The 26,271-nt window shown below is 40.2% G+C and overlaps 1 protein-coding gene across 1 annotated transcript in view; it reads right to left on the reverse strand.

Moving 5' to 3' along the window:
• KCTD8 (potassium channel tetramerization domain containing 8) overlaps positions 1-24,996 on the reverse strand; it is a 99,253-nt gene extending 74,257 nt beyond the window's left edge. Inside the window, exon 1 of the mRNA XM_027717731.2 lies at positions 24,126-24,996. Coding sequence (XP_027573532.1) covers positions 24,126-24,969 — 844 coding nt within the window. The 5' untranslated portion in view covers positions 24,970-24,996. The remainder of the gene's footprint in view (positions 1-24,125) is intronic.
• Positions 24,997-26,271: the final 1,275 nt, after the last annotated feature.

The raw sequence follows: 26,271 nt of genomic DNA on the forward strand, positions 1-26,271 counted from the left end.
CAGCCACACTAGAAGAACTGAGAATCTCTGATCTTTCCAGACCACATCATAATGAGTATGATCAATTGTATTTTAGCTCACAGAAATAAAATTATTACTGTATCCCATTCATTTACATAAGCTTTAAAGTAAAAATGCATCTGACTGTGACTGATTCCCCGTCAGACCTTTGCTGAATTCAGTCCTTCATACTCGCTCCTCAGCAGAACTACTTAAGCAATCATGAATGTGCAGGTTTGGGGCCCACTGCTGTACTTCCAGGAATTATAACAGCCCTACAGGTACTACTTTTCAGAGATTTCACTTCCAGAGAACAGAACATCAATAAAGAGCATCTTTATGTCACCAAATGGGCAACATATATTGGCAATTTTGAAACACAAAGATATAAACCACCAATAGTTAAGGAGAAGAAACAGGATTTCGAACCTTACATATTATGCTACGTTTTTCATAAGAAGTCTGTAACAAAATGAAGCCAAATGAAGCTTTCTTCACAAGGCTCTTCCATTAAATAAATACAGTAGATGAATACAAATTCTGTCACAATGAGAAGTTAAATTGTCTATATGGACACCAGACAGCAGTGTCTTCATCTGGGCATCACACTGATTGCTGCCTATATTGCCGTGACAAGTCAAAACTAGTAACACATGAAGCAAAAATTCAGTATGCCAGACTGATCTATTCATACCAGACAACAGAAGCTTGTAATAAAAATCAAAGTTTTGAAGGTATTCTATACATGTTACTATGGAAACTTAATAAGCAGGTTGTTTTTTGTCCTTTTCTTTTTTTCACACATCTTCATTTGCTAGAAAATCAAATTTAATGTCATAAAATCACGGAATCACTGAGGTTGGAAAAGACCTTTAAGACGATCATGCTAACCTGATACTGCCAAGTCCACCACTAAACCAAGTCCTTCAGGAAGATTCAAACTCTTTTGTAAGCTGGAAGGAGGAGTAAGATAACATTCATTACTTATTTTCCCCAAAAGCATCATACTCAGAAACAAGTTCCACCCTCCAGCCAGGGAAAAGAGAATTACATACTCAGACTATAAATTCAGCAACCTTTGCCTAGGGATTTTTGGCAAATACTTCAAATGAAAATTAACATCACCCTCAAATGAAATTATTTAAAAAATGTAAACAAAAAGGAGGAAAAATACATGATATGTGGTTTAAGAACGGAGGGAAAACTGTAATGTGATTTGGGAAAAACATGAATAAATTGAGATTTTGTCTCTTCATTGTGCCCACAAGAATTCTGTACCAGTTTCAAAGGATTTTCAATTGGTCTCTCCAATACAGTAAATAAACAGCAATTAGTACTAAAAAACTTATGGACTAAAGCTAACGGAAGAGAACGTTTTAGGGTGGATGTTCTTAATGCCACTGATACTTTAATTATCAAATAGGAAACTGAGTGCACTATGATCCAAAATGATAAAACACTAGGCATGTCCATCTAAGTCCAACAGGGATGTACTTGTGAATCCATTGTGTTCTGGGTTTTGTACGAGCACTTGATCAATTAAATCATCCTTAGCCACTTAGAAAATGAAAATGCTTTCTCTCACCTTGCCCTGCCCTTGTTTTCAAACTCCTATGTTTGCCCTGACTTTTTGTCTCTATGAAGTACCTCAGATCCCTGCCTTGGACACCAGCTTGCTTTGCTCATAGCAGCCATGGGAGAAACAGCACTGCCACAAGCCACCCACTGTATTCAAATGTCAGAAATGGAGGAGTGGTGAGCTGCACAGCCGATGACAACACACAGTTTCCCAAACTGTGATGAGCTTCCAAACTAAGAAAAAAAATAATTTTAATAGAAGTAACCAAGTTGCTCAGGACCAGCAATTTTGGGTATTTAAATTAAAATGCCAGTTCTGTTTTTGCCTTCTGCCTATATACAGTGCTGTGATCATTCCGGACAAATATCCTGTGTTTTTTGTTGTTGACTTCTTAAGAAATAGCACGATTGAATATGATGTTCCCTTCCCCCTCAAACAATTCATCTTTAATTTTAATGTTTCATGATTCTCTTGTCATCTTTGTATAGAACAGTATTTTCCATAAACACTTGTTTCAATATTAAATTTTATGAAGTTAAAATGACAGTGAGGCAATGCTAAAATTACACACCTAAAACTGGAAAATCAAGTCTACAGAATACAGTGTGGGTAATAAAAATGGCTGATGGGTATTTAACTTTGAGGATGCCTTTTAATTTTGTTTTAATAAAATAATTTTCAATTTGGGTGAAATTGGCCATTTTCCCTTTCATTTCTCAGAAACTTTCTTAAAGATACGAAAATTCATTACGTAATGATGTAGTAATACTAGCACAGATATTATTACATGTCAGTTTTATAAATTATTGCCTCTAACAGCAGAAGGACATAAATCTACCCTACTACCTGAAACAAGGTAGGAAGTTTAAAAATCACAAACAAAAAAAAGGACAAAAATGTAGAGTCCAACATCTTATTAGTTGTTATTTAATCTCTATGCCTACTTTTTGTATGTGTGCCTGTCTTAAGAAATAAAAATGCATAAATCTTTACTACTTGTGCACAGCAAGGGCAGCCACACTTTACCATATGCTCTAGCTTTTGAGCAGTATGTCCTGCCAGTGCTCAGGTTCTCACATAAAGAAAGTGACATAACTGCTCTACATCTGAAAGAAACAGGCATTTGCTAAATAAAAAAAACCGACCCCTAAATGTGGATTTCGGTAGTAGCCACAGCAAGTATAGAAATCAGAGGGCCAAACACTTGCCTTGATGGATCTGGTGCAGGCATCTGCCTGTACAGTAGGAAAACATTCACTAAAGACCTGGATTGGAGGGAGCTTGGACATCCCAAAAGGTCTTGCTGCCCATCCACTCCTTTGCACATTTTTTTTATAAAAGAGGCTGCATCCGATGAGAAACTGTCCTCATACACACAGCGAGGGACCTGCACGAGCCTCTGACTAAGCATTCTGACTCTGTGAATAACCCAGGGCAGTTAAAATGATAGTGTGAAAAATGCTAATCTGCCTGTTGTTGTAGATCCCCCAGCAGAACATATTCACAGAGCTCTGAAGACTATAGCAGAAGTTTCTCACTTCTCCACTTGCATCTGAACCTTCTTTCTAGTGAAAAACTGTTTTTTTCAGCTGGACTGAGGATTTGAATCTACAGCAGTAACCAAAAGTAGTAAATGATTTTGAGTATGTTGCAGAATTTTACTCATGAATGCAGTAAATTAAGAATGCATAAACAGTGAAATTATGTAATTCAGTCCCTCTTTTAAAAAACAGGAATTGAAAGAAAAAGAAGGAAGTATGGCATTTTATAAAGAAAATACCAATCTCTTATCTCTATTATGCTACCCAAAGAACTTGCATTGATTTGGAACAGCATGTGACCATAGGAAGTAACAGTTAAGGAATGCAAACAACAGAGCCAGCTGTTTTCCATATGCCTGCATGATAGAGAAAACAAAGACAATTAAGAAACAATCAAAGCTGATGTCTTCGCTATAAGTGAAATGAAATGTGATAGAGTGGACTACATGTTAAAAAAAAAAAAAACACATGGGTACATCTGCAATTGGTGGTAGAACAATGTGTTCCAGTCAGAAAAAAAGTATAAAGAGAAAGAGATTTTTAAATTAAAAACAAACAAACAAACCCTTCAAGGTAATTAAATAAACAGGAAAAAAAAAGAGCAAGGACAAACCACTGGTGGACAGTAATAGTAACACCAACAAAAATAATCAAAATGCACACACACAAAAAAGAAACCAAAAACCCCAAGCAAACAAACAAAAAACCACCCAAAACAGAAAAGTAAAAGGAAAATCATATCCCAGTGGAAAGGATAATGAATTAATTTATAAGCCTCTGAAGAGGAATATGACCAACTCAACCTCGTAATGTGCATTCACAGGCCAGAAAGCCAACTGCATCCTGGGCTGCATCCAAAGCAGAGTGGCCAGCAGGTTAAGTAAAGTGATCCTGCCCCTCTGCTCTGCCCTTCTGAGACCTGGAGTGCTACATCCAGCTCTGGGGTCCCCAGCACAGGAGGGAAATCGACCTCTTGGAGCCAGTCCAGAGAAGGCCACCAAGATGATCAAAGGGCTTGATCACCTCTCCTACAAGGACCAGCTGAGAGAGTTGGGGCTGTTCAGCCAGGAAAACAGAAGGCTCCAGGGATACCTCTGAGCTGCCTTTCAGAACCTAAAGGGGGCCTACAAGAAAGCCAGAGAGGAACTTTTGACAAGGGGCAGTGATAGGACAAGGGGCACTGGCTTTAAACTGAAGGAGGGGTATGTTTAAGCTAGGTATTGGGAAGAAATTCTTTATTGAGAGGGTGGTGAGGCACTGGAACAGGTTGCCTGGAAACATTGTGGATGCCCCATCCCTGGAATCGTTCAAGGCCAGGTTGAATGGAGCTTTGGGCAAACTGGTCTAGTGAAAGGTGTCCCTGTCCATGGCAGAGGGTTTGGAACTAGATGATCTTTAAGGTCCCCTCCAACCCAAATCACTCCATGATGGCAGGAGAAGAAAAAAAAGCTGTATATATCCAAGTAAGAAAGAAAAGGCAAAAATCAGGAAGACAGCAGGAGTGCTTAATGAATATTTTGCAAGAGTATTTATGACAAGAAAAGCCATTCAAAATTGAATTTATGATTAAGATGCTTTTCCCAAGTCCAGTGAATCAGAAGGATATCTCCCAGGTGATGACTGGAGTAATTCAAGTGCAATCCACAAAATTTGACCAAGTGGATGGCATAAAAGCTGCAAAGAGAAGTGCTAACATTAATTTGGCAAAAGTGGCAACTCTGTTGTTCCTGTTGTGGAGATGACATTTTAGAATCAGAAGGGGGCAAACAAAACACTGGGGATGGGAAGCAGCAGTATAAATCCATAAGTAACACTGGTTAAAGAGAGAAACTTGAATGTTTTCTTCATGAATGCCAGATTATCAAAATTGCACAGACTTGGCACTTTTTTTGGGTTTGATTTTCAAAAGCATAGCCAGAGTAAACCCAAGAAAACAATCTGGAAGATCACACTGCCTTTTTGAGGAAATAAAGTTTGAATTAGGATTGTGTTAACAAACAAGGATAATGCTTATGCTTACAAAGCCTGTTTCTTAAAGGTAAACCTCCTACTCTCAATTAAATAATGGATATGAGTAAAGACAAGTCATTTGGGTGGTTTGAAGCATCCTGTCATTCATTTGTTCTTCAGATTTAATCAGAACTGCCATGAGAACAAGATAAAAATTTCCATTAGAGTGAATTGCTCTTGGCTTGCACGAGAGTTCCTGCTGTTTTGCAAAGTGTTGGGCACAGCTGTTAAAAAAAAAAAAAAAAAAAGGAAAACAGCTACAGAATGGCTACAGGTATCCAGTGGGCCCCTATATCTCTGAATAGTCTCTATCATCCAGTCTGTGAAACTGTGTGCTCTGGAACACTGATGACAAACTCCTTGTACAAAGGGAAAATCTCAGTTTTATCATCTTACCACAAGATGAAAGAGAACCAAACCACAACAGAACATAAAAACAACCCCTCTGAACAAGAAACCTCCTCAAGTTCAAATTTTGGCATAATATTGTCCATATAGTCTTTTTTTTCTCAAGACATGTCATACCTTTTTCCTCAAACAACTCTGTGTCATCCTTCCTTCTGATGTGAAGAAGCCAAATTGGAAAGCAAGTTTCTGTTTTATGAAAACCTCCAAGACAAGATATTTATACTCAAATTCAGAAAGAAAAAAATCCTTGTTGCAAACTGAAGAGGTACATCCCCTGAAAAGCTAACGTGGCGATCAGAAAACTCATCAGGGAGGTGGGAAATCTACATTCAGTCATTTGTTCTCTATGATTTAAAGAATTGGCAACTTCCACCTCCCACATAACTGCCCCAAGCATGAGGCTCACTCTCCAGCATCAAATTCCTGACAAATTCCAATTTAGCACCATTTGTTGCCTGCCCTAACTAATAAGGAATCATCTAAGAGGTACTATCAAACATAATTTGCATTGCATTTTTATAGCAAGCCATCTGCATCTTCCGCTCTGGCAGAGATATGTAATAAATTATAGGCAGGACTATCACTTTCTGTGACATGCAAAAAATGGTAGCAAATAACAGCAGCATATTTTGCAAAAATATTCAGTTTCTGTGAATGCTGCAGTAGAAGATAGGTAAACATTTATTTGCCCTGCCTTCCTTCCAGCAGTATTAATGAAATTTCAGCTACTATGGCAGATTCAGTAAAAAAAGTGTGAGAAAAATTTGTATTCCTGTATTTCAATTTGGTTTTATCCAGCTCATTCAGTAGGGATGTAGCAAAAAATAAAACTGAATAAATAAGGCAGAAGCTGCATGCAGTGAGGCCCCAGGAGACACAAAGTTTAGTTAAATTTTCTTTAAGAAAATGTATTCATGGCAGTATTCTTCCCAGCCGCAGGCAAGAGCTTTCCTGATTTTTCAATGTTTAACTCTAGTGAAAAAGATGAAAGTATTATGTCAAACTTACCTTTGTGAAGCATAAATTGGACTGAAACTTGAAACAATGATCTTATTTTTGAGCAAACCCTACAATGAAAAGACTGTTCAGGAATTTCACAAGGAGAAAATATGTCTTTGACAATTCTTGACTTCCTGACTATTTTTTTCTCAGGCACTTTCATACCTTCTTTCTTTCAGCTGTTTCTCATACAGTCAATCATTCTTATATCAGGTCTCTTTTTTTCTTTTTCCTACAATTACTTGTCTTTTAAGGTATTTATTTTCTCCGGATAACGATATGTGTCTATTTCCTCTGTCTTAACAGTAGAATCTAGAGTTGGTATTTGCTGTTTTTCAAACTCTGTCTCCTCCTTTCACAGGATTAGGGGAAGGTTTTCTTTAAAGAAGGTTGAAAATATGAACACTAGAGACACTTTCTTTCTGTAATAACCTTGTGTTTTCAAGGACCTCATTGAACATTGTATCCTAATTTCAAGTTGAACTTCAAGTTTCCAGCTTTTAGCTTCACCTGTTACTGCTACATTTACATTTTCTGAGCCCATTTGTTTCTAATCATGGTCTCCCCTCAGTCCTCACCATCAGTTCCACAGACCTTTCAGTTAGTTAAAATACTTCAAGTTAGCAAACTTCCAGTCTTTTGTCTAACATGCAATATAGGACTGCATCCCAGCTCATAGGTGGATGTGCCCTGGCTGTATTACAGCACTAAAACTGCAATATCTTGGTGCACCCCAGCATCTCTCAGCTCTCCATCTCCACATCTCCGGCACTTGGTTTTCTTGGAAAGAGAAGGAAGCTGTGTTTTCTCTCACTGACTTCTCAGTATAGACAACATATGGCTCAAAACTGTGAGGCAATCTGCTCAGAATCTGGATGCTATCGCAGCTCTAATGCAATACAGCATTCACTTGAAGTTTGCATGAACCCAATTCCTTAAGGACAGGACTGAGAGACAGTCCCAGTTCATCCTACATACAGCCAAGGCAAGTCTGGTTCAATCAGCTTGAATAGACTTTCATTTGTACAAAGGAAGAGGGGAAACAATTTGCATCTTCCTCTTCCCATCCATATGTGGCTCGTCAAAAACCAGTCTCCTATCTGCAATTCTTTGAGCTATGTATATAGAAGGAATCATGAAACAGAAGGATTTCACACCCCCCCGGACAAATTTAATCAATTCCCCTATCATGCACTAGTGCTAAGGCAGTGCCATCTAGTGTGGAAAATCAATATAACAAAGAAAGAGGAAAAATAATAATAATAATAAAAAAGATACAGACTATTCACTAAAAGATAGACAAAATTCTATTGGCTTCCACCAACTTTGAACACCTACACATGATATTCATAACATTTGTCATTCTACTTTATGAAAATGCACATAAGCCCTTCCTTTTAGGGAAAATCCCTGACTTGATAGGCTGCAACGGATTCCATTAGATTGTACTGTGTCATGTCAGACAGGCTCAGCAGAGCCCTTAGTCCCAGTATCCTCATTTGGTGTAACTCTGTAAAACTAAAAATAAAATTCTAAAGTATTTAATATCAGGAATCTTTTGGAAAAAAAGAGCTTTTTCTTAATTACCACATATCTTATTGCAAATTTACATTTTCAAGACTTGATTGTCTAAATCATGTGTGGTAGTTTAGTCTAGGCCTTCCTTGGAGACCAGTTTGTAACCAAGGAAGTGCCCAGATTTACCCAGTATTCCCTACGATTTTTACGTAAGCCAGGGGTATAAGAAGAAAGGAGGAGAGGCCTTTGCCCCCTCTTTCCTTCCGGCGGCTTTGGAGGTGCAGGTTCCCTGCTGTTGAGTCTGTCGGGTTGGGCAGTGAGCCCTGGTAAGGCCTTGCCGACCTTGGGAGACGGAGGTTGTTGGCAGTTGTTCCAGCATGACTTTCCGTTGTCCCAAGGAGAGCAGTAAGATATTCTTTTGCTAATTCTTTTAGTTGCTAGATCTTGGGCTATTGATCGTGCATATTTTATTTTGTTTGTGTTCCTTTTTCCCTTCTCCCTTCCCTTTTCCCTTTTCCTTTTGAAATTGTATATATATTTCAACTGTATATAACTGTAATATGTGTAAATATATTTATATATATTCCTTTAGCTGTCTCTCTGTCATTTCAGTTCTCTTGGGTTTTTTTTCCCCTCTCTCCCTTGGTTTGTGGGGGGGGGGGAGTCCTGTGGTGAGGTCTGGGGACTTGGTAGGGAGCCAGCTTCAAACCGTATCATCATGTTATATGGAAAGTTTGCAACGTAACAACCTGTAGGACCAGAAAATCAGAAAATTTTGAGTTTTGCCTCTTCATCTGTACTAGCTGAAGATTTTCTCTTGTCTTCCAAGAACATTCCTGTCCATGCAGCCCCAGTTTCCATTGTTTTGTGTCCTATGAAATTACCTACAGTTGTTCTATGAACATGCAAAGGATTTGACCTGTTTCGCCTGGACCAGCTTTGTACAGATGAAGTTAAGTGCATATGAAATGAGCCAATGGAGCATAGACAGGACATTTTTACAAAACTTGCAGGGCTTTCATAAAGATCATTGATTATAAACACCTTTATATTATTCATTATTTCTACAACTGGTTGTAATCTTCATATTACCAGAGATGATCAAGAATTTTAAGTACTCAAGTAACACTGTAATCTTCTTTCTAGAACTATAGCAAGACAGTGTTACATACTGCTTGGCTGATGCAGATATTCTGTATCATCCTTATCACAACAAAACCCTGTTTCGACTACAAGTGCTATCAATGACAAAGTTCACATAACATGAGCTTGTATAAAATAATGTAGGAATTCTTTTGTATTGCATGCCACAGTGCAAAACAAACCAATGCAACATTATAAACATTCTAATAATCACCATGGATCAACGAGGTATTCATTTAACTTTTGTAAAATGTACAAACTCACAATTATATATGATATGCCACTGTGATTCTGAACTATATTGGTACAACCTTCAATTTCATGCAGGCTATGAAAAAGAAATAAAGTATTTTGCCAAGTATTCAAAGTCTGTCAATAACATTACAAGGCAAAATACTTTTCATAAAGAATTTGGTTATGTGCCTCCCAAGCCACCATATGACGCAATTATAATATTGAGCCAGGATGTCACAATCTAGCTAATGTCTTTCCTTTAAATATTTAGATTGTTAAACGCAGATAGATAAATACAATTATATATGATGCATAGATTTAAATTCATGATATATTAGATTTAAGAAATATTTAACAATACTGTGTTGCTACATTACTAATGTAGTTCCAATGTTAGTCTACAAATACGGGTGGAAAGAGGGCACTGAAAAGATAGTGAAATGTAGCACAGCAGACAATAGGATCCTGATTCAAATAATCATATATGAATTTCAGACTTTGAAAATATAAAGCAATTATCTGGCCCTCAAGGTTGTGAAGAAAATCTCGTAGCTCATGACACAGACAGAAGTAAAGCTAAGAGACCAAATGAAGTCTGGAGAAGAACCTGAAAGAAGTTTTGAAATAATGAGGTCACTTATGCAAATCACTGAGCAGCCAAGCTCCGCAATCCACTGCTTATAGGTCACTGCACCAACCTAGGAGGAGGAAGAAGGGATGCGCTGAAACCCTGTAGCTGCTGCTCCTCAGGATCCCTTCTTCCCCTCTCTAGGGAAGCCATCTCTGCCACTCTCCCAGAAGCAAAATACAGCCAAGCTACAGGGTTTTAATACCGTAAGCATAGGTATTTTGCATCATATTTAATGTGGACACAGAGGGACAGACTAGCTCACGCCATCAAGACACCCAAACCTTCTCTAAGAAGATGTAGGTGAGCTCGTAACAAGGATATCAGTACCAATTTTCCCAATCCCTCCATCACCATAAATGTTGGTGGAAATGTACTGTACCGTAACAATACATTCCCCACCCAAGAGAATAGCTTTAGAGAAGGAAATATATTACTAGGTATAACTGACACAATTCCATTGACATTGAAAGTGTTTTGACAACCTACAGCTGACATAAGAACTTTCTTAAGATCTTTTTATTAAGCTGCTTCTCTATTTTTACATATGTATATTTATCCATTAGGTGTCAATCAATGCAAGCAATGCTTCTGTTTTAGTTTATTGTCCTAAGAAAAGTTTTAACAGCTCGAAGAGCCTCCAGACACATCACTTCAGCAATCTTTTCAGTAGTGTGGGAAAAGCAAGAGGAACAGCCAACAATTTTTTGTATAATCCTTGTTACTAGTGCCTCGTTCTATTCTTACATTAATATTTCAAGAAGGAAAAAATTAAAGTTTTTTCAATATCCTAATAATTAACTATCTTGTATTTATGCTATGCATCCATTCGGCAATGTACTAATAAAAAATACTTCTGCATTGCTCATATTTGCTGTATGATTTATTTTTTTTTTAAGTTTTTCAGGCTACCAAAATAATCCTTCTCAGCATTTTTGCAGTTGCTACATAAATTGATTCAAGCTATGCTAAAGGAAAAGTACAGAAGCTGACAAATTCCAGAAAAAAATATGTCATATTAAAGGAACTCAACACTGATTAAAAACATTGAAATGGAGAGTAACCGGAAGAAATCCAAGGTTGTCTGTCACCTTCGTGACAGACAGCAACAGAATCTCTCTAAGAAATGACAAAAAAATGGTTAGAGTTTAAACAGTGGTGATATGCCAAATTTGTGAGAGTTCTTTCTTCAAGTAATATGTGACCAACAACCGCAGTGCTATCCAACATCTATTTTGATAATTTTTTCAGATACTTTCTCAACTGTGGCCTATTTAACATTTTATTGTTTTGAATTTGGGCCAGAAAGTCCTATAAGAAACTTTCTCCTGAAGTAATTGTTCCAATTCTGACTACAAGTAGGACACACAAATGTAAGTAAAAAGACAACATAAAGTTAAGGCTTTGAAGTTTTTGATTCTCAGAATAATCAGAATTTATAGTTTTGTAGCATCTACTTAATTTACCTGCAGCATTTTACTCTTCTGAGAAGTGTTTTCAAATAGCCAATGCCAATGCAATCACATCAGAAAAGAGAATCATGTAATAATTTAGGAATAGTCCAACCTGTTGGTCAAAAGCATGGTCAATTATGAGGTCAGATGAGGTTATCAGGGCTTCATCAGGTCAAGTCCTGAAAGCCTCCTATAAGCACAACATGCATAGCATCACTGCACAGCCTGGTCCAACACGTGACTGCCCTAATGGAGGAAATGTTTTGCCTTTTATCAAGGAACTTATAAGTCTATTAAGAAGCCTGAACGCTGAGTGTTATATGGCTACCACATGTAACATTTAATAGTCTTAATTTCCTGATCCACAGTCTAATACCATACACCTTTTTGAACAGAAATTATGGCAACACGCTCAGAACCAGCAGTAATTATCTAGTGCCTTGCAACACTCTTGTAATATGACTGCTTGATAATGAAGAGCTTTTACCACTATTGCTTTCACTGTTATACACTGATTTAATTGAGCAAATTAGTGACTGAGAGCTAACCAATGCTAGAAATCAAGGTGACGGTAAAAAGTCAATTTCTGGATTGCTAAACCACTAATATAACCACATGATAAGAAAGAAAAGAAATAAGTGCAGTTTATTGCAAGTCACAGAGGTGATACAAAAAAATAAATTTTCCAAACCAGTAGTCTGAATTCAAATTTGTCTATCCCTGCTGCTTACCCAGTACTCAAAGTGCAGACAGAAATTTTCACTGAACTTGACCAGATTTTCCAAAAATACACTCAAGATTGCAAGCACTGATTTGGAGATCAGAGCTGTATTATTCGCAAATGTGATTCATTACTTGGGTCATTAAAAAGGATAACTGTTTTTGCTAGTAGCCTCACTATTGATGACAGAGGCTAACCCCGACTCCAAAATCATATATTAAAATGTTTTACAAAAACCAAGTGCATCTTCTCAAAGTTCCAAATATTTCTAGTATGTTCAGAAAATGCAGCTAAGCAACCCCCAAGGTTCCTTCATACTTTATATGCATCATAAGTCTGACAACATAGAAAGGCTTCATACCATCACATCATTAATATTAATTATAAATAAAACATTATTACATAGACTAAAAAGTAATCTTTTTTTCCAATTTTTTTTTTCCAAGTTACAAACTGCTTATAACAGGTGTTTTTTTTCTCTTCATACTTTGCAGCCAAACGTAAAGAATATTTATATTAATTACATTAAATTTAAGGTAATTACTATTGAATTTAGCCTGCTTCAGCAGCATGGTCGCAGAAACACAGTGTCTCATATGACTGCATAAATATTAGTCAGATGCAACTCTTGCCTTACTAGTGCCTTTGACCAAGAACTCTTCACTTTTCCTGCAGAAAAATAACTTAAGAAGGTATTTCTTATGTTGTTTATTAAAAGTTTTTCAAATTGTGGAATACCCCACCCCGACTCATTGCTCTGGTATTCTGAGGCCCTGTGACTATGGTGCCTGGCCAGAGCTCCTTGGAGGATGCAGCTCTTGGCTGATTTGCTGGTGTTCACAGAATGCAGACATGGCCCCCACAGCGCCAGGCCCCCAGGGGACACCAGCAAGCTGTTCTGGCCCTGACAGACCCACTGGGTTTCCCCGGTCCAGCCCAGGACCCATTTCAGCTGTGCTCTCTTGGGCCAGCAGACCCCAAGACGGCAGCAGGGACCCTCTCCAGCTCCCCACAGCCCTGCTCTGACCAGCCACAGGCCCCACAAAGCCAAGCCCACCCAAAAGCACCAAGAGCTCCATATGTGTTTTTGGCAGGGGTGAGCAATGTTCAGCCTTGCTCCTAAATCCATATCAGACCCCTCAACTCAGAAAAGCAAAACTGTTTTCTGCAGACATGGACACAGGCCATGCAGCTTTTATTCATGGCATCCTCAGCAGCGGGATTTAGGAAGGAAGCACTGCCAGGAGACAGTCACCAGGGATCTGATTAGACAGACAGCATTTAACCTAATCTCCTCTGCCACAAGCCCATTCTGCTTCCTGTAATTAAATGTGATCACAGATGCAATAATTTAGAGGCATAATTCCACCAATTTAGATACCAAACTACTTCAGCTACAGGTGGAAAAAGTAAATACTGAAAGGAGAAGAATAAAAATGTGAGTGTTATTATGATGGGAGGTTGGATTACTGCACAGCTAAAAGTCATATGAAGATATAAACTTAGCAAGTTATGGGGTACAACTTGAAAAAATTCAATATATCTAAATAACTGAAACATTTCTGAAAAGTTTGTCCCTTCTATCCTAAATTACAGGATTATTTTGAAGTCTAAGGATATCACTATCTGCTACTCCATATGTTTGGGGGGAGCAAAAACACACTGTCTGTCTACAATATTTAGAAACCTTATATGCATTTATTGCATCCCCAGAAAAAAACTGACAGCATGAAGATGAGAAATCTATATTTTCAAGCTATGATAACACTAAAACAGGTAAATACAGCTTTCTGAGGGATTGTTGACAGAGAAAATGAAAATCTCTGAGTCCTGGGAAAGTAAAAATTCCAAGCAGGATTACTAATTACATTGGTCTTAGCTATATTCCTTATGGAGTTTCGGTTTACGCTTTAACTTAACTACACATACAGATGCTGACAGTTCCTGCTGCAAAGAGGGGGTTCTTCAAATGGGTAAAAAAGCAGAAAGGAAAACATGGAAAGGCAAGTGTGGGATTTGATGCCAAAATTTTGAAATTTAAGGAGGACACACACAACCTTACTTGAACTAGTCCCATTCCATCTTGCATCATAAAAAGCTTAGTTATTTTGTTCTTTCTCCCCCCCCTTAAGCCAATGTAACTTCAGCAATATTGATCACACTTTTATAAAGCTGTATACTGGTATTTTTAGAAGGACAGAATGAGTGATATTTATATTACCAAACACTGAAAAGAGACAAAAATAGGTGGAAAGGCAAGAACAGCCATGCCTCCGCTTTGTTTCTGATCTGCTCAAAAGCCACAGAACATTAACAGGCATTAACAACAGAAGTAGTAACAGCTGTCTGAAGAGAATAATACTGAGAAGTGACTGCCTATAAAAGGGTACTGTGAGAAGAAAGGGAAAGAAAATGTGTTTACTAAGAAAAACTAGCAAAAAGTGGTGTTTAGTTTTAATCTTTCTCCACTGCATTATCTACACATTACACTGATTAAATTGTTGGTACTCAATTTTACTGATTTATTTTATCTGTCTTCCAGCCCTTCTGTAGTTGATTTTCATATTATTTTGTATTCATGAGTTTCAATGAGAAAGAAAAAGCTTAGATTAAGAACCAGAGTGTTAGAGAATACCTCTGTATACACAAAATGGACATTTGTCATTACTGTCATAGTTTTGCAGGTATGGTGGTTTTAATGGTAACAGATGGGGGTGTGGAGGAACCTTGTTTAATTAAACTGTTAGTAAGACACTATGAAAGTAAGACATTATGAAAGTAAATCATGAAATTATGCATTTCTGGGCCATTTTTCCTCCTATTATTGAATAAAAAGCTTCACAGATCCCTGTGACATATATAAAATGTTCACCAATACAAAGTCTTTGGAATGATAGTACACTTGTAATAACTTTCATGGAATACACTGACCTAGTTGCAATCCTTACAAGAATCTCTATTAAGTTGCAGAAGATTGTTTACAACAAAATGTGACAAGAGTCCCCAAGCACCAACTCTTCTCCCTTCAGGAATATTTATTAATACTGCTAAAGGGTGAAACCCAGCAAGGATTAAAGAGAAAAGATAAAAATGCATCTGAAGTTTATTGTTGTTTGCTTATATAGAAAATAAAATATACTGACTGATTTTGTTTCTGAATCATATCCTTCTTCCAACGCAAAGAGAACATCTCTGTACATATTAAATATAATACAACTGAACATATGCTAAGTGAAGACTTGGAATATTTAATTTCATTAATAAAAGTTAATGATGATGTTGACTTCTCCCCCCAGTTTCTCAGCCCACACCTTCTCACCCTGAAGAGATGTGCAGCATACCTACTTCAGTGCACCAGTTGCCATGTACAGTTGCACTTGCGGTTGAATTTTGTCTCTGGATTGAGTTATTCACAGTATTTTTTAAACAAGTGTTGTAAAATCCCTTCTAAAGGATGTACTATTATTTTTTATTCTATAAGCCACACTAGTTTTCCTTATTTCCTAAGTGCATGTCATTGGAACAGAAAACAGGTCAGGTACAGGGTGAGCAGTACAAAGCCAACCCGATACGCACAGAGCCCCGAGGAGGTGGCAGCCACCTGGAGGCAGTGACAGTCCACAGAGGCAGTGGCCCCTGTCTCTGCACCCCTTTTGCTCAGAGCCCCTGCCATAGGGTTCAGGCATACTAGGAGAAAAGAGAAAGGAAACAACTAAATTTTGACCCAACTACTCTCAACTGCAAGATACTGATGAAGGAACCATTGCAGCAGCTGTAATTGAGAGCAGTCCTGACACTGCTTATGGCCAGGCAGACCACATAGTGCAAAGAACAGGTAAACACAACGTTCCATTCCTTTGAATCCTCTTTTGAGCAACTTTGAGAATGACAGTATCAAGTTTCAAGAAGAAATAATATTTGCAGAAAAGTTTTTAAAGCATTGTATTTATCTTGTCGCTAGAAACTTGAGACTCTCATTAACACCGTTGTGATTTTTACCAATGTCTGGTGAAGTCCCCAAAATATTTAGAGCTGTGATGATATAAATGAAGTTGCACCTTGCAGCAAGATGCAGTCTTTAGTTTAAATACGCCTTCTGAAGCTAAACTGTCAATATGTAACAAACATGACAAGTTTAGCTACCACAATCTGATAAAATGCAACCAAAGTGGAATGGCACTAGTTTCTAAAGTTGCCATAAAAAAATACAAATCATCACTGCTTAACTCCTGCCAGGATTATGTCTTCTAGAAACAGTTATGAAACCAAATAACCACTCCCGTAGTTTGCATTTCACTTCTGTGTGAAAGACTAGCACAAGACTATTTGCTGCTTCAGACCCAGTGAAGATGCAGTTTTGAATGGAACTTGATTCTGAGTTTCACACACTGCTGGTCCTTACATATATGATTAATCCCATTTAGGTCAAAGAAAAAAAAAGAAAAGGAATTAATTCACTGAATATTCCTGAATTTATATGAGGCAAAAGCTAAATGTGCAATGGCTGTTACTGGCTTAAAAAATCAAAAAATAATAAAACATTTAAATAAAAGTACATAAACACTGCTGAGAATGACAATTTCATTTTAGACATAGTGCTTTTTTCCTTTAATGCTTAGTCAATATATGAATTTTAAGTAGAGTATAAATGACCTCTTCTCAAAAAGAACATGCAGTTTTATCAAGCTGGAGCAAACAACATCCCCAGGAAATCCATCATGAAGCATTTGATTTGCTAAAGCCAAAATGAAATTTGCTAGTAATTTTTTTTAAGCATTTTCCACTGGACTTCCTGTGGCTCTGTTTATAAAAGAGCTATGATTTGAGTGGCATTAGTACTCCACATGCTTTAAGAAACAAAGGTCTTGTAAATGGAAATGAAATAAAATTGTTCTTGGATATAAAAATAACATCTGTTTGTTAGGTTAGGATTTTAGCTGGTATAGCATCTCTAGCTTTTTTCAACAATTATACCAAGTCAAATAACCACAAGCCAAATAACCAATCTGTAGTGTGAAAAAGCCCTGGAGACATGACCTTGGTCAGCTTAACTCTGTAACAGACTTCTTACATGACTCTAGCAGTAAAGTACTCCAAAACTGGAGACAGAAACTCAGAGGAAAAAATCTGAGAGAGAATCCAGAGCATGGTTGTGCTATTCACCTCTCCTGCAGCGCGTGACGCCCAGGACCTGCCTGGCTGCTGAGACAATGTAGAGCAATGCTAAGCTGGCTGCAAGCTACACCAAACCCACCAGTCTCGAGCAGCCCAGAGGTGAGACGGATGCAACCACCTTACACACATTCCTTCTATGCCCACCTGGCTCACCAAAGATCTCACCCTTAAACTGGTAACACAACGGAACACAAGCGGTTACTTCTGGTCACTTTGTTCGGGCCATGCTGATATTCAGCTGGACCAAGAAGAGGGTCTTTGGGCCACTTCTCTCCTCATACCCACAGAATATTACTTTTGACCTCTGATAGAGCTGCCTGAGCAGTTTTTCATTTCTGGAGACCTGTGTTTAAATGTGGAACTGTGGCGGAAAGGGGATAATGTGACAATCAATGAAATCCCTCTTGGTGCAAAGCCTGGAGAATTTTAGTTTGCCACACAAATTCTCACCACGGTATAATAAATGTGGTATTTGCCACAAAGGAGAAAACCAGCAGTGAAATACCAGCCATATCATACTGAGAAAGCAAACATATTGTAAAATGTATTTTATTAGCAGAAATGTTTTAATTTTAAATCATCTGCCTGGAACAATATTAAAAGGAAAGTTTTTGTATGAATAAATTCTGTGCTTGAACAGCAGATAACTAGAATGTCATGTTGACACTAAAGAAAAAATAAAATATGATTTGCTCATCCTACTGTGGAAAAGTAAACATTTCCCTGCAACTACTGTCATAAATCCTTGAAAATCTATGAAGTGATCTGACACCAAGAAGTGCTTTTCCTGCAAAATAGTACAGATCCAGCAAAGTCAGCTTCTCCAACACTGTCACTCTTTTTCTCAAGTAATCCACAAGAAGTACCAGTCTGGGATAATATCAAAACCAGTGTGTTTCCATTTCCCAACATCAGAAACAACAGCTGCAAGCATCAATTCTTGGTTACTTCTTATCTAGCATTGATCCTTGCATATACTACCCAGGATAGTTGATTTTCTTAGTTAATTTCTAATTTTACTTTTAAAATACCACACAATAGTTCCAGTATTCAGCTCTAAATACTAAAAAGGCTCCACAGTACTTAAAAATATGATTTTATTGTAGTAGGACCACAAACTGAACATACTGAATAAAATGTGATCGCAAATCATTGTGTCCAGTTTTGCATATTTTGACTGAAGTGTAAGAAAAATCAAGAGGTTCCTGGCATAGCTTTTCACTGCAGCAGTGTCTTTATACCAGCTGTTGAATGCAGGTTGATTTCATTTTTTACTAAAAAGCCATATTTGTTCAGAGTTCCTAATCTCACCTTTTAAAATAATTCTGAAATAGTGTCTCATGGTTGAAATGATGACTAAAATCAGAATACCACTTACCAGTAGTCTAGATTATCACATTATGTCAATTGGTAGCATAAGATATTCTTATATTAGTAATTTATGACTGTACACTTTGATTCATCCCTTGCGATTCAAGGACATATATTTTGGAAGAATGACAAGATAGTAATTTATTTATTTTTAAGATGTATTAGAGTTGAGCTGGAATCATAAGGCAGAATATCCTGAAGTTTTATGTCAGTTTTCCAAAGTCACAGGGCTGCCTACAAAACTTCTTTTTTAAGGGCTTTGCTCAGTAGTCTTATCAGAAACAACATTCCTAGATCCTGACACTGTTAGAAAACTGAAGCTTTTCTACACTGTGCTTGTGATACTGATTTAATCCTTTCTGTCATCCTGTACCACCACAAATTTGTACTCTAATCTTTGAGGCTCTGGTTCAGGCTCAAAGTAAATTGTTCAACTTTATCTCAATGTACCATGGAGAAGCAATACCCTTTTTTTACCTTTGTCTTGGTCTCTTTTCTCCCCAGCCTGGCACATCTTACATATATTTGTTCCATATTAAAAAAAAAAAAAAAAAAAAAAAAAAAAACTCCATCAAATAAGCAGTAATGGCTGGAGAGCAGCTTGGCATGGTCACAGAAATCACCCACAGGATGGCTCTCACACCACTCTGCCCTCAAAAGAGCAGTTTAGGGTTATCTGCTGACTCACTATCGCCTTGCTATCCCAGTGTGACCTTGAATTGGATTTGGCATTTACAGAGCAAAGTCCTCAAAGTATTTTACATACATTTGTTCCCTGTGTTTCAAGTGTCACCTTCTGTTTTCTTCTCCTTTTTATTGCAATGACACAAACAATTTTGGTTGGGTTTTGTTGTTGTTGTTTGGTGGGTTTTTTGGGGGGTTGGTAGCATAATTTTGTTTGAGTTTTGGGTTTTGCTTTTTTCAAAATACCACACTGTCTCCTAAAACTTCATTGCTTCCAACTGCTTATTCCCCACTGATTAAAGTTATTATCACTTGTTTATGACAATTTCCACAGCAACCAATATAATCTCAGAGTGCTGTGACTTCAAGTGGAAAATAAGCACCATAAATTCATGCAAATGTCACCTGTTACAAGCAAAAACAAGAGACAAGGAAACAGAAACTCACATGTGAAACAGGAGTGTCAACATAGAAAGCATATCAAAGTTTTCAGGATATAGTATTGCATTCTTCCTACAATAAAGATGTCAGTTCAGCACAGAAAGCTTCCAGCTGAGCACAGTGCTCTCAACACCCATAAGTCAGATTGCATAGCAGATGCTAAATGTAAAATCCATTAAGACCAATTAGATTCCACAGAAGAAAAAAATAGTAATAGCACGCACAGGCAATCTTGCACTACACAACAGTACCAAGACATGTAGTGAACCACAGAAAAACAAACAAAAAACCCCCAAAAAATCAAAAAAACCCCAACCAAACAATGTACATTGCACCCTTTTCTCACAAAGAGGCCAGCTAACAGAAGGTATGTTACAGTGCCTGCAGTCACATGAAGAAGCAAGGTCTCCTGCACCCAGTTAGAAGCAACTTCTGTGAAGGCCATCACCTATTGCACACCAACAGATAATTAATCCATTGTCCTCCATGGCAGTTTGAAACTAAGCAGCAAAAGAGTTTCAGCCTCTTTCCCAAACTGCACATGAATTTCATGTTACATTAACCTGACCCAAGTCATCCCCATGTGTGATGAGGTGAGAGCATTAATAACATGGAAGCAGGCTACTGGGGAGTAAAAACAAACAAACAAACAAAAAAAGGAAAAAGTTCGTGGTACGCTCTGATAGAGCCTTTTCACTACCACGTAAAAGTTTATTCCTTTTATTGACCATTAGGAGATGGGAATTGTAATGGACACGGAACAGATATGTGAGCACTTTTCAGAACTAAGCCACCAATACAAGATGCAGGGTAAATTCTGGCCATGTGCTTAACTGTGTAGACAAATGAAGATGTCATTGCAGGCATGACAGCTTGAACACCACTGGAGGCAAAGAATGTAACATTTTTTATAGGATTTATACATACTAAGAAGGAAAGTCTGTTTTTGTATTTGTCAGGACATGTTGCCAAAGGCTGAAGCATTATTTCCTGGTAAGCAATTTCAAACAACCTCTAGTTTTTCAATCAGAATTAGTCTGACTAATCCATCCCTAGATATTAAGCATTTCATAAATTAGTTAAATATATATGCAGTATCCCAGGTGAATTTGATCTGCTGGAATGTTTAAGAATATAAAATAATTTCCATTTTATTGGAAAAGTGATAGATGGTATTTCAACTCAAAAAACCTACCGAAGTTTGAGAGATAACAGGAACAGACCTGAAAACTGTTTCACAAACCACAGATTAAACCTCTGGCCTTCAAATATTCCTTAGTAGCTCTTGGTGAGAAACTTATTCACCTACTTTTGACCTGAGGAAACAGGCAGAATGTATACATCTTGATGTATGTTTCCACTTTGCTGTCTACCATAACTAGGAAGCAGAACTGTCCACAGCCCTCACGAGAAACGGTGAAAGAAAAGTTTATATGACTGCTATAGACTTACCAATCAACAACTAATACAGTTGCTGCTGGTTGCAGAAGCTCATGCTGTGAATAACAAATGCAAATGCAGGTACAGCTTTTTCCAGCGGGACATAAAACAAGGTTTCTTCTCCACTAGCACCGAATTAAGCCTCATGCACTGGCCAAAACTGGAATAGGCTCCCTAAAGTATTTTGTCTTGATATTTTTTTGTCTGTAAGACACAGTCCAGGGTTGTACATTCTCCCTGAGAGTTCTTAAAATCAGCAACTTCCCAACCAAAACTGCCTCCTTTCTGGGGTTCATGGGGACATTTGGCAAATAAAAAAACTGAAAAGCAGCTGCTCTTCTCCTTGTCTAGTAAGCCTTGTTTGTGAGCTAGGAAGGAACACGATCCTGGCTAGTGTTGTTGGAGACCCTACAGCCAGTAATCCCGACCCATCTTCCCACCCCTGTTGCAGAGCACCAAGGCTTCCAAGGTTTGCTCTCCCTTTGCTGGACTCTTGTGCATCAGTCGGGCAAGGCAAAAGCAAGCACCCAATCCATCCAGGGCATTTTATAATTATTATTATAATAAAGTATTTTTTTAATCAAGCCTCCATCAAATGGGCATCTAGTCAGATTTAAAAAAAAAAAGGAAACAAAAATTCCTAAAGCATTTACTTCAGGGACTGTGTTTTCCATATTTCTCTTCCCACTTTGGTGATTTTCCTTAAGTGTTGTTTCCATCTTGCTGTATCTCAGAAAAATCTATCTGATCACACAACAATGTACAAAGTTGTTATACAAAAAGGTTTCTAAATGTGTAACAAACAACAAAAATTAAAATACGATCGACATCTTTTCAGCCTACTTTTATCTCAGCCATTTTTTGCACTCAGAAGTAAAAAAAAACCAACCAACCGCCAACCCACCCAAAACATTAAGCAAAGACAATTTTTCAGTTAACTGTATCAATTTAAGTAATTAAATAACTGTTTTACTTTTCATAACATCAGAAGCCGGAGTACTAAAAACCAAAACAAAAATCATGATGTACAACATCCGATTCATCCCTGGCATTATTCCACACAAATCAGTGGTATTACACCAGGGATTAATTTGGAACAGTGATGTGAATTAGAGGACTGTATACAGCAACCTCATCATAACACAGACACACACACAAAAATAACTAAAACGTTATGAGCATCACAAATGCACACAAATAATTATGCACCTACAAATCTATTTCTAAGCAAATGGAACAGACTATTTCATAGTCCTGATAATAACAATAAGGAATTTCTACTATTTAGAAAATAATTATGTCCATTTTTCCCAGAAAAATGATTTAACAATATAAAATACTTGATAGTAAAATACTTAATAGAAGTCCACCCAGGAGAATGTGAAGCTCCTCTACAGCTCAGTTTTTACATATCTTATTGAAATATGACCAGATATAAGTTATGCAATGACTCTTCAAAAACTGTTTTAATACCATTTTCAAGATTGGTCTGAGTAGTTCAGTCTGCTCAGCAAAGGGTGGTAACCACCTCTATAATATATAGCAATCCAAACAATGTAATTAGTTTCTCCTCCCAGCAGAAAGCCATTCACAGTTCCCTCCTTTTTTAAGTACTGTGCCTAAGTCCAGTTTTGCACACAAAACAAGTTGCTTATGTTCAGCTGCCCTATTACTGAAGTTAGTTGGAGGTTGCATCTCCCACCTCACCACAAAGGCAGGCAGATGCTCTGCCAATTCGTCCCTCCTATGCTTAGGGAGCATGAGACCACACAGAGGCAGAAGAAAGAAGTGAATGCACATCTCTCTCTTCCTCCGGCTCACTCGATTATCAAACACATCTGTAATGTTTAAGGCTGCCTCTCTCTTTCAAAGACAAATCTCTGCCAGGGGTTTGTGTTCTCCATCCAGCTGCGGTTTCATTACCCGAACCCGCTGCTCAGCCAGTGCCCTACATAGCACTAGGTACTTTGACAGATTGAAACTCATTCGTCATCGCTCAGTTTTCCGATTTGCGAGTGACCCGAAACCTTCAAGGCTACCCGCAAACAACTAGCGAAGTTGCTCAGGAGCTGTGTACTGGCTACGCAGTGGTTTATTTTCTCTTTTCCATTTTTCTACCACCTTAGAGCCTGACTCTTTCTTGCTCCTCGGGAAGTTGGCTGCGCCCTCGCTGCTCCTTCCCTCCCGGGTACCGTGCCCAGGCGCAGTGCGCTCACTCGAAGAAAACGCAGCAATAAAATATTAAAACCCTTCCCTGCTCGGGGCTCCGCCGCTGAGATCTCTGCGCCGCCTGGCTGGCAGGGAGCACCGCAACTCTCCGCGCCGGAGCAGAGCCGGAGCCGTGCCCGCAGCGCACCCGCGCCCGACCAGCGGGGCAGGGACCCTCCGGGCGCCGCAGCTCCCCGATCCCGACCCTCCGCGACTTCCCCCGGGAGACCCCGACACGTAGGGGTCAGCTCTCCCCTCGGCACCAAAAGGTAGCAGCAGCCCCGGCTGCTTCACGGAGTGGGGGGAGCTGCTTCCACGCCGCGCTCCGGACGGGGCATCAGGCAGCCCTGTCCCGCCCCCACAACGCACAAAATGGAACTTGAACTGTGGCGGTGACAGAAACGAGTGAGAGGGGAAAGGGGGCAGCCCACGTTTCTCTCCAGCTTCATGTTGCTTTGGGACAGCAGGGGCTAGAGTATGGGGGTGCACCTGTACTTTTAACTTGACACCGTCATGCATCCCCCGGGGATGGGGACGAGCAGGACGGCACGGGAGCGCGGGCAGCACTTACTGAAGAAGATGTACTCGGTGTAGCTGCTCCAGATCTTGTCGTCCCTGTACTGGTTGATGAAGGCGGCGGTGCCGGTGGAGTTGCAAGCCACCATGTGGAAGCCCGCCTCGGAGAGCCGGTCGAAAGCTTGCTCCAGGTAGGTGAATTTGAGGTAGAAGCGGGAGGTGTACTTCTCGGGGGGGCGGTCGGGATCGCGGCTCTCATTGAGGGTCTCTCCGAAGACCTCCTTGGCTAGGGCGATCCTACCGCACACCATGATGCGGGCGACGCGGCGGAACTTGGCGTCCGCCTGGTTGTCCCGCACCGTGGTATAGGAGCCGCGGTAGCCCACGGTGAGGAAGCCCGAGCGCTTGTCCAGCGCCGCCCGCTGAAGCCGGTCGCTGCTGCCCTGCGAATTGCTATCCTCCAGGTCGCTCTGGCAGCCCTCGTCGTTGAGCGAGCTCTGCTTGGTGACCTTGGGCGACAGCAGCTTCACCAGATCGCCCAGCTGGAAGTATTCGGCCTCCCGCAGGAGCCGCTCCTTCTCGGGGAAGTGCTCGGGCAGCGCCAGCTGCTTGTCCCGCAGGTAATCCAGCACGTACCTGAAGAGGAAGCCGTCGCGGTCGATGAAGAAGCGTGCCCGGCTGTCCCTGGGCAGCTGGCGGGCCGCCGCCGGGCCGCCCCGGCACGGGGAGAACATGGTGGCCAGCGTGCTGTCCGGGACGCTGAGCAGCGTGGAGTGCCTCGTCACGTACACCTGGCCTCCCACGTTCAGCTCCACCACCTCGGGGAACGGCGAGCCCGACGGCCCCGATACCATGTCGCTGATGGGCAGGATGCTGCCGCCCGCCTCCTTCAAAGCCATGGCTGCGAGCGGGCGGCCGCGAAGGAGGGTCTCCCTCCTAAAAAAGCCGGCCTCCCTCCACCCCTCCTTCCCCTCCCCTCTCCTCCCCTCCACCCACACCTCCCTTCCTCCTCCTCCTCCTCCTCCTCCTTCTCGTCTTTCTCCTCTTTCTCCTCCTTCCCCCGCCGCCCGGCGCGCCCGGAAGCGCCTGGACGGAGCCGCTGCTCTGGCGCCCTCCGGCACGGCGGGCGGGCGGCACGACCCCTGGGACGGGCTGGGCTGGGCTGGCCCGACCTGACCCGCCCCGAGCGCCCCCCTGCCCCTGCCCGCTCCGCCCGGCGGGGGCGCGGGGCCGCAGCCGCGCTGGGCTCGGGCCCGAGCGGCCGCCAGAGCCGGCTGCCACTTCGCAAAGCGCTCCCGCGCTGCCAGGCTCGGCCCAGGGAAGAGCGAAGCCCCTACCCCAGCTCCTCCCCTCGCCTCGGCTGCCTGGCTTCGCTTTGAAATTATTTAACACCCCCCCTCTCCTTTAAAAATCTCCCAGCCTCTCCCAAATGCCTATGCCTCTCCTACACTGTTGCGCCAGTCAACACTTGCAGAGTGCTAGAATGATGGTCGTCCTTCCAAAAGTAGCATCCAACAGGATGCACATGACAGCATTTTTCCCCATCTTGCGTCTGTCAGCATGCCTTTATTGTGAGCGAAGGAAGCATTTAATTGAGGGCACAAAAGAAACCAGTGTTAAGCTGTGCTGGTGGCACAAATCTAATGGGCCCTGGTGGGACACAAATGCTGTATTTGATGTCTTGAAGCTTTGCTGTAGCACGGCACACTGGGATCTTCATTTTCAGAGAAGCTTGACGTGCTCGCTAGCTTGACGATGGAATTGGGGTGATTCAGAGCAGAAAAAAAGTCAGCTGCCATTAGGATCCAGATAACAGACACTGATTTTGAACACGTTAGTGTCTGGATTCTTGGCTGTGAAGCAACTAAATTTGTAGTAGTAGAGTTTTTTAATCTTATTTGTTTCTACCCAGAGCCACAGCTCACCTGCATCCAGATTTCTGATGCATGTACTTTCAGGCTGTACTGCTGGAATATATTGGAGCCCAGACTTGTGCCTATGTGTTAGGTAGGAGATGTACAATTGCTCTTGCCAGTAAAATCTGAGGCCTAAATCTGACTGTACTTCTCTGACTATCAGTGCTGCACCCAGTTATGCTGGGTGGTTCATGCATGAGAACACTTCAGCTTTGTTTTTTTTATAACCCTCTAAATGTTAAGGGTTCAACTGTTAATTGTGCCACATAGAGGCAGGAGCCCAAC

Source organism: Pipra filicauda, unplaced genomic scaffold (genome assembly GCF_003945595.2).
Source record: "Pipra filicauda isolate LSUMZ 115617 unplaced genomic scaffold, ASM394559v2 scaffold116_size3395265_pilon, whole genome shotgun sequence".
NCBI lineage: Eukaryota > Metazoa > Chordata > Aves > Passeriformes > Pipridae > Pipra > Pipra filicauda.